The sequence below is a fragment of the Gavialis gangeticus genome, unplaced genomic scaffold (genome assembly GCF_001723915.1).
Source record: "Gavialis gangeticus isolate Ggan-Ray unplaced genomic scaffold, GavGan_comp1, whole genome shotgun sequence".
NCBI classification, from domain to species: domain Eukaryota; kingdom Metazoa; phylum Chordata; order Crocodylia; family Gavialidae; genus Gavialis; species Gavialis gangeticus.
This window is the reverse complement of record NW_017729024.1, coordinates 138,691,829-138,701,542: the sequence shown is the minus strand read 5'-3', so window position 1 is coordinate 138,701,542 and position 9,714 is coordinate 138,691,829. Positions and strand designations below refer to the sequence as shown.

Genomic DNA, 9,714 nt, shown 5'->3' with positions numbered 1-9,714 from the left:
CTTGGGTGGCTTCTGCCTCATGTCAGCAGTGGGGGGCTCTGCCTGTGCCACCACTGGAGTCAGGCACCTGGGAGCTGTGCCCGTGTTGCTACTGCTTCTCGTAGCCCCCTTCTCCGAAGTCTGGGTATAAGTATAACTTCCAGCTGGTGGGGAGCTGGGGCAGGGCTGGGCAACTGAAAGCTGTGTCTACACTGCAGCTGGGAGGTGGGGGGAAAGGATAAGAGACAAGTGGCAGCTTTCAGCTGCCTGGCCCTGACAGCTCTCCACAGCTGGAATCTCTGTCCATGCTGCAGCAGGTAGGTATGAGCTTTAGAAATGAACTGTATGAAGTGGGTCAGCATCTCTTTTCAAAAAGCTTTAATTCAGAGTAAACTAAAGAGTTTAATATTAAAGCTTTACATCTGACAGAAATCGTCTCAGGGTATGCTCGGCCTTTAGTGAATGTTGCAGTTAATTCCAGTTTAGCATATAGTTGGCTGTGCTTCACAGAACAGTAATTAAAAAAACCCTTCAGAATTCCTCAACTTTAAGTCTGTGTATATGGAGAAGGCTTGCAACCATAAATTGTAGATTTGGTCTGCTACTAAACTTCTGAAACCTGCATGCCCTCAAGAGGACTCTCAGATGAGTAAATGGCATGTTGAAAGCACTTCCACAGTTTTCATTCAGTGTTCTCTATCAATTTAGCACCAATTTCTTCACTTACACTGCTTTATGCTGTTTTCCCTCCAAGTTCAGGATGTAGTCTGTCACAAGATTAATACGTTGACTACTGAATTACGAGCCAAGAAGCTACCATAAAAAGATAATCTTAACAGTTACTTGAATCCTGGTTTCTGTTAAAAAATTAGAAACAAGTGAGTTGCATCATGTGATTTACATGCTTGTAGAAGAAACAGTGCTAGAAAGGGAAGCTAATTTTGTGGATTAAGCACTAAATTGGGACTTGGGAATTTAGGTATCATGGTGCCACAGACCTCTTGTCTCACCTTGAGCAGGTTATTTGATTGCTCTGTGCCTGGGTACTGTGCTTGTGAAATAGGGTGTGATGCATTATCTCAACCCCTGTGATGTGATGAAAACTAATTTATGGAAGTGAAGTGTTTTGATACAATGTGTCTCTGAAAAGTCTGTATCTCTCTCTCTCTTTCTCATTCTTAGCACTTGATTCTGCAAGATAATGAAAACCTAGTGCCTGCTTAAGTGCTTTTCTTGGTTGGGAACAAAAGGCTCTTCACCTTGCAGGGCTTAGCTTTTAATGTAAATCTTTTGTACTCTAATACTTTTCCTTTTTAAATGTCTTTTCATCAGATTTTCATGGATCTCAATAGTGCCAGCACTATTGTTCTGCAAGTCTTGACCCAGGCTACCAGTCAAGATACTGCTGTGCTGAAACCAGCTGAGGAACAATTAAAGCAGTGGGAAACACAGCCAGGCTTCTATTCAGTTTTGTTGGTAAGTGGGAATAGAAAATGTTTTAATCACCACATTTTGTATAATGTATATTTTCAGTTTCTATGGTTCACTCTGTCCTTTTGTCACCTAGCTTATTTTTGAATAGGAGGCTGGATATTTGCTTACTTATTTCTACTTGGAGGAAATCTTAATCATGCTTCTGTAATGAGGCTGAGGATGGTTCTTCTCTCTCCGTAGTAGCAAATAAGCCATTTTAAAAAATGGTTCAAGAGTTCTGATGGGTGATAATCTGTTTTCAGTGACAGAGCAGTTTTATTTGTGCCTTTAGTGAGCGGGCAGTAGTCTCTAATATGTTGTACCCTCAATGCCGAGGTAGGGTAATACTAGGATGTACTCTGCTTCTTTCTATGTATATTAATTTTTTTTCAGAAGAGTTTATTTTGATAGAGAATGACTTGGGTAAGTCTCTGAATTAAAAAAAAGTTGTTGCCATATGTCAGGTTGTAGTAAAATATGCCTGTGGGCTAAAGCATGTTACCTGCAAAGAAAAAAAAGGATTGCTAAAATAAATTTTGACTTGCTGTTCTTATGGAGGCACCTTGAGGGGGTGTGGGGCTTGGCTTTTGTTGGATGCTGAGAGAATATGACCTTTTGAGCTTGTAAAGGCTTAGGTCTGAATAAGTTTCCCATATATCTTGTGACACATCTGATGGGCTAGGATATTTGTGTGGTGCACCAGCAGCCTCCACATTTCTCAAATGTTTCTCCTCTCTTCCTCTTCCCTCTCAGAGTAGCAGCAAGATTTCTTTGAAGAAGCTGTCATTATGGTTTCCAAACTTCCAGTGGAATCGTTAGAGTGCAGCTCAGTACTGTATATAGGGGAAACTTTTAAAATTAATTTAGAAGATCAGCACTGTTGCACAGTGAAATTTCAGAAGACTTGAAAGGGGATAAGTAAAGTGAGATCATGCTAACAATTCCTAGGCTGGCATATTTTGGTTAAACAATCACTGAAACTGTGGAACCCTAAATATATAGAAATATGGATGGAATTGAAGATTAGGAAGGGGTTGCTTATAATAAACTGTTTCATTTGTCTGATTGTTTTTTCTTGCCCTACTTTTTGACAAAAATCTGTCCATTTCTATAGTTCCTTTTATCCCCTATGTACAGGAAAACTTAGGAGTTGGTCTGGCTCTATGCTAGCATCCCGGAGGACTGAACTATATTTCAGATCTTATAATAGTTAACTGTCATTGTAAGCTACCCTTTCAGCATTTTCCTTTCAGCTGTCTTTTCATTTAATGTTTTACATAAAGCTTGGAAACTTACTACAAATAGTTTTCATGCATCAAAGCAAGTTTTCAACACAATATTCTCTTTTGCTGAAGGAGAAAAATGAAAATACAATTACTATAAAACTATTATCCCCAAGCCATAGCTTGCAGACCCATAAACCCATAGATGTTGATTGTAACCCCTAGAAATTAGAAAGTTAATTGAGGTTAATGAGAGGGCAAAGTGTGATGTTGCCTGTGTCCATGAACAGGCATTCATTTCTACTGGTGAATTCATTTCTACATCGGTAGACATCTTACCAGGAGAGGAAATATATACAGGCATTCAGCCTACAGCTACCCACTCTTCCTTGTTCTCCATGCCTTCACCAGAGTGGTTTAGGGAAGGCATGAGGAGCAGTGGCTGCTGCACTTCTAGTCCCCAGGGGGAGTACAGCAGTAGGAAAAGAGTCTCTGTGCCTTCCCTATACTGGGGTCATCCCAGCATGGGGAACATGTCAGGAGCAGCCTCCTTTCCTCTGCTTCCAGTCTGACTGGCCTGGAGGAGTGCAGTGCAAGTAAGGAGCAGGTTCTCCACTCCTTTCCCAGACTAGTCTATGAGAGGACTTAAGTAGCCACCTAAGTTCCTTGCCTGTTTCTCTGACCAGAGGCTCTGCCTGCTGTTCTACTTCCCTTCCAGATCATACTGGGAGAAGAACACACAAGTTTTCTTTTGTGTGAGAGATCTTTCTCATGTAATAGAGATCTGTGATTGACATGTGGAAGATCTTTCTCTCAATCAGGGCATGTTTGTCCTGGGAGAAATTGAATGACTGCTCCTACCAGCAATTCTTCTGGTAGAAACAATGCCTTTATATGGCCTATAACGTGTTACTTACTTGATACTGGGGACTACAGTTGCAGAACTTGTTCCATTTGACTATAACACAGAGCAAATTGCAGTCCTTTGACATGGAGCTGCCAGCTGACCCAACCATGCTGCAAGAGAGGAAATCAGTGGTGTGTTTGTCCCAAACAACACAAGAGGGATGTCATTCTAGATCCTATGTATACAATAAAGCTTCCATCTTTGGCGCTTCTGGGCAAAAACAAAACTCACCACCAAGGACATCGACGATCTTCAGTTTGTGGACAATGGCTGCGTGATGGCTTACTCTGCACAGGATGTGCAAGCGACCTTAGATCTCTTCAATGCTTCATATAAAATAGTTGGCCTGTCTTTGAACATTGCCAAGACAAAGGTTCTTTACCAACCCTCCCCAGGCCAGCTGAACTTCTCTCATGCCATCTATGTAGATGGGAAGGCTCTGGAGTACGTGGAGCACTTTCCATATCTCAGCAGCCACCTCTCTCAACAGGCTACCATCAATGAAGAAGTCCAGCACCAGGTCAACTGCGTTGTCTTCAAGCTGCGACAGCGTGTCTTTGAAAATAGAGACCTTCAGAAGTCGATGACGGTCTTGGTTTACAAGGCTGTCATGCTGACCACCCTTCTACTGCAGTGAAACCTGGACTGTCTACTGAAGCCACATTAAGACCCTTGAGCGCTTTCACCAGCGGTGCTTGCGTTGAATCCTGGGGATCAAATGGGAGGACCGCTGGACCAGTGCGAGCATCCTCCATGAAGTTGTGTCCACCAGCATCAAAGCCTTGCTCTTGAGAAATCAGCTCTGATGGATGGTCACTGCATCCGGATGTCCGAGAACTGCTTCCCTCACTAGATTCTCTTTTCCCAGCTCTCTATTGGCCAGTGCTCAAAGGGCGGCCAAAGGAAGTGGTACAAAGACACACTCAAGGTTGCCCTCAAGCACAGAGTCACCAACACCAATGGCTGGGAGGAGCAAGCTGTTGACCATTTGGAGTGGTGCCACGTGGTCCACCAAGGCATTCACCACTTTGAGGGCCAATGACTTGATACTGAGGCGGAATGGCAGAGGGAGGAGAAAGAGACCAATCTGGGGCTGCAAATCCCACTCCCCTGTGCAACAACATGCCCCCATTGTTGAAGAATGTATGTATCCAGAATTGGGCTCCTTAGTCACCTGAGGACCCATCAAGCCTGACAGATGTCATCCTCGACTCCGAGGGACTGCTGATGATATAATTAAGCTATTTGTTGCATCCGAAACAAAATTTTGTGTATTGTAAAATCAGAAACTTCTTAACTTACACTTAACTCTTCCCAGAATAAAGTTATGAAGCTTGATTCCTAAACCGCAATCTTGTATCCATAATTGCTTTGCTCATACCATAGTTTCTTTCACAGTAAAGTTTGTTTTTGGAAGCTTGTATGATGTTGGTAGGCTTTTGAAAATTATGATAAAAATATACCTTTTAAATGTTTGTTTTTTCTATTTTGAATTGCTCTCTTCCGTTACTCCATTTCCTCACCTGTTTGAATAGTATTGTCCTCTAGCTCATGCATAAAGTTCTGACACCTGGAAGGGGTAGCTTAAGGTTGAACCTTGTTAACTTCATTGTATCAGTCCGTATTGCCCCTTCCCCCAAACACCTCCAAAACAGAAACACCCCATGCTCTTTAGATAAACTTACCTTTTTGTCAACATAACCAAACTGAGCTTTCCTTCAAACTTCCAATGTTGTTAGAATGTTTCTGATTACCTCGTAGGCGTTTCTGCTTAAAGATATGGATATCCTCTGTTGTTTTCCCCCTTCATCCAATCCCAATCATCCTGTAAGTTTCAAGAGCAATTTACATGGTATTTCCAACTCAAGAATGTGAAAAATCCAGGTGGGAATTTGGACTTGTTGTCTGCTGTGGTAGAAAACAAGATAGGCACTTCAGGTATTAACTTCAGCTGAGCCTGAAAATAAGGAGTTTGGAAAGGATGAGAAGAAACGATTGAGTCATTAAAAAGAAGAGAAAGTCATTGAAGAACAAATAGCCTTACATATACTGTTGAAGAATATTGTATTTTCTAGGATATACCCACATATTTCTGTACAAGGTAGCTGGGGAAAATTGGGGTGTATATTGCATGTGAGAAATAGGGTCCAGAAATTTTGGGGGACAGATTGGTGGCAATGTTACAATTATTCTCCCTCCTGCCCAGGGCAAAATTTCTGCACCTTTGTGGAGCCTCCTTCCTCAGTTGGGCACCAAATCAGGGTGGTGCATGGGGCTGGTCCACAGCTGGACCCAGCATGCTGGGCTCAATCAGCAAATAGCCTGAGACCTGACATGTAGACATGGTCCTGGACTTGGTGCATGGCCCCAGAGCCACTGTGCAGGGCTGTATCGGGTACACAGCCCAACCATGTGATGTGCTACATTGGACTTCACTATGCAGCCCCTGTACCTTGCCCCTCAGCCCCCATGCATAGCCCTCAGTTCCAGCACACTACTCATAGCCCTGGTATGTGGCCCTGGAGACCCCAGACTTTTTGTACTTGCCCATGCTCTAAAGTAATATTTTTCTTCCTTCTTGTGGTCTTCCAAAAATAGGATAAATGTTACCTTCAGTGTGTGTGTTATGCAAGAAAATACAGTATTTTAAAGTTTAAAGACTGCCTTTTTATGACTGGTTGAGAAGTAGGATATATGATTTTACTTTGCAATACTGTTTTAGGAGGGTGACTATTCTACACCTTTCACATTGCTGACAATCAAAATATAATAAATTGATATCAAAGAGAAATGTAGCCTCACAAAATATAGTAAGAGTTTTGAATAATTCATAGTGAAGTTTGAATCTTATATGCAATTACTTACCATATCTGGTAATTGATAGATAACCCCTTTTCTGATGCAGTGGTTACATGAAAAGTAATGAGTCTTGACAGTGCTTCAAAATATATAGTTAGTCATTGTAAAATTGCCCTGATTTTCACAAAGACATTGGGCGAGTCTACACATGCAGGCACACGTGCTTGCAACAGCTCAAATAAGAGCGGCACAAATTTGTGCTGGGGACTTTTGCCTCAGCACATGTGCCTGAACATGCACTTTGGTGTGGGGCAGATTGTGCCACTTGGGGCAAACTGATCGTGCCCAGCTCCTCCTGGATCTGCAGCCCAACCTCCCACCCCGCCCCCGAGAAACCACACAGTCCTCCTACTCCAGTCCCTGCTTACCTGGGACAGCGCCCGGGGCTGGGTCATGCTGCTGCCTTGCTCCACTTCTGTTTGCCCGACGCAGGAAGGCAGAGTGCTACAGCAGCAGGAGCACCATAAGAGACCCTCTGGCCAGATGCCAGAGAATCTCTGGCGGGGACAGCCCCAGCTTGCCTCAGGTCATGCTGTAGAACTGTGTCCTGTGCCGCTTTTTTCCTGGTTGTTTTTTGGGGGGGATGGGCCAATGCAGGGGCAGTGAGGGGAGGAGCGGGCCCAACATGGGAGGGAGGGGGAAGGAGTAGGCATGCTGTGGCAGCAGCAGTGCAGGGGAAGGGGAGGAGTGGGTGTGGGCCTGATGGGGGTGAGGTGGGGAGAAGCTGGCCCATCAGGGCAGTGGGAGGGGAGCAGTGGGCCTGGCTCAACATGGCAGCGGCTGGGGGAGGGGAGGAGTGAGTCTCCTGCCCCTGTGGGGCCTGCTGTGGGCTCAGGCTTGCTGCCCTGCTTCCCTCCCCTGGGGCCTTCTTAGCCCAGCGGATGCAAGCTGGCACAACAGAGCAGAGTGGGACCGTGCGGGGAAGCTCCTTGCCATTGCGAGCTCCGTGCTTCCCTGGCAAGGTGTCCCCTGCAGTGGTGAGAAGACACCTTACCAGCAGCACAGAACTCACAGTGGCAAGGAGCTGCAGGGTGGGGATGTCCCAGGGAGGGCAACAGGGTGGGGAGCCCAAGCCTGCAGGAGGCAGCCCGTGCCTGTGCCTGCCCCATTCACAGATCTGGGGGCATGGATCCCCCCTGCCCCTCCCCTCAAGGTGCGTGCTGTGGTGGGGAGGTGCCCCATCCCTTGCCCCCCCCAACTCCCTGCTGGGGGCCTGCAGCTTGTGATATGTATATGTCATTATGATGTCATATGATGGGCTTCTTTTTTTAAGTTAGGTATTTTTAAAATAAATTAGTAATTCACACACATCTACATTATAAAGTTAATAGCTCTCTTCTGAAGTCAGGCACTCGCAGTTAAGAAATTCCAGAATTAATGCTGCTTGTGCAATCTTAATTTGATCCTGGTGTGCATATAGTTCTTAATTACAAGCTCTTGCACTGTTTATGTTTGTTTGTGTTTGTGTGTGTGTTTATAGGTAGATATATCGCTCAATTGATCTAGACAGATATAGATATATCTATATGAAATTGAGGTTTTAGAACAAAAAGTATGGGAATAAGTTGATATCCAAGAGTTTTGAAGAATCTTAAATATAAACTTAGCTGAGTAGCTGGCAAAATATATAATCTCATTAAAAACAGCTACTGTACCCGACCAAATGTACTTCCATTTGAAAAAGGCACTAGGGTTGATCTGGTCATTTTAGTTAGGAAGCTATGTATTTATACCAGGCAAATTAGCTGGAATGATAAGTTAAAGTAATAAAACCTCTGAGGCATTACAATATTATAGTGTAATGAACATGATTCTGCAAAGAAAAAGCATTTTTCTAAGGTATTAGAATAGATTGAATGTATCAATAAAGCACTGAATAAATTAGTGGTTGGCATGGCTTATTTAGACTTTCAGCATGCCTTTTGAAACAATCACAAAGGGCTACTAAAAAAAAAAAGCTAAAGCTTGGTCTGCAGTAAATACTTAACTGGGATATATTGGTCAGTAATGTAGTGGGGGGTGCAAGCAAACACGCATCCATAATCAACGCACGTATGCCAGCAAAAATGCTAATGTTTGTGTCATTGCATCTGGGAGAAAATCCTTTTTCCTGTTATAGTTGATTCTGTTGCAGGTTGGTTTAAGTTATACTGAAGGCAGGATAGATTTGCGTCTTATAGATGGAGGTCTACCTAACTCCGGGAGGTAACCAGCCGATTTCACGGGGAGATCACATGGCCAGCCACCATATTCATGTGCTGATTGCAGTGTCCTCTCCCTCCCCCCCCCAACTCTGATTGGTTTAAGGGTCCCCAGTGGTCTTGCCCCTCATTGCTGATTGGTTTTGAGGGCTATCCATCACATGGCTTTTTCCCTCACTGCTGATTGGTTGAAGGCTGTCCATTGTGCAGCCCCACCCCCTGCTGCCAATTGGTGGGGAGGAGCATGGCTACATGACAGGCAGCCCTCTTAGCCAATCAGTGGTAAGGGATGGAGGTGACAACCATCTTGGGGTGCCCTTCGTACAGGAAGTCCCCACTAGAGGTGTGCGAATACATTGGTCTGATATTGGATTGGCACTGATGTAAAGAAAATTTACTATATCTGAAATTGGCCTTCTGAGGCTGATAATATGGCCAATAAATACCTGTGCATGCGTGCAGCCAGAGTCCAGCATGCAGGCAGCAAGGAGTAGAGGCCGGCAGCGTGCAGTTGGTAAATCTGTTGTGGTGAAAGGGGAGAGGAGAGGAAGGGATGTGAGGGGGGCAGATCTGCGCTCCCAGTGATGAGGGAGGGAGTGGGGCTGGGGCTTGGGTAGGTGCTGCCCAGCTGGGGTGGGGCAGGGTGGGTGCGGGACAGAGCCTGGGCTTGTGTGGGGAGGGTGACTTCCACTTCTGTGTGCCGCTTGTCTGGTGGATTGTTTGGCGGCTGCTTCTGCTGCTCCTGCTGCTTGTCTGGGAGGGCATGGGGGGCATGTGCCCCTGAATCTGCATGGAGCAGGCTGCAGCTGCGAGCTGGGGCCAGGGGCCACCTTGCACTGCACTTGGGGCAGGCAGTGGTGGCGCTGGGAGGGGACTATGGTGAGGCTACAGTGAATTTGGGGTGGCTGCAACCCCCCCCCATAGTCCCCCTTCCAGCGCCACTGCTGCCTACCCTGAGCACAGTGCTGCAGGCTGCCTGGCCTTCCCAGCGCAGATCCGGGGGCATGGCCCACCTGACCACCCCCCCCCCCCCCCGCGCCCCGCCGCTGGGGCAGTGGGGGACTAGCGGGGG

At 45.6% G+C, this 9,714-nt stretch overlaps 1 protein-coding gene across 1 annotated transcript in view; it reads left to right on the top strand.

Annotated features, from left to right (window-relative positions):
• IPO11 (importin 11) overlaps nucleotides 1-9,714 on the top strand; it is a 350,536-nt gene that overhangs the window by 28,620 nt on the left and 312,202 nt on the right. Inside the window, exon 2 of the mRNA XM_019517805.1 lies at nucleotides 1,312-1,455. Coding sequence (XP_019373350.1) covers nucleotides 1,318-1,455 — 138 coding nt within the window. The 5' untranslated portion in view covers nucleotides 1,312-1,317. The remainder of the gene's footprint in view (nucleotides 1-1,311; nucleotides 1,456-9,714) is intronic.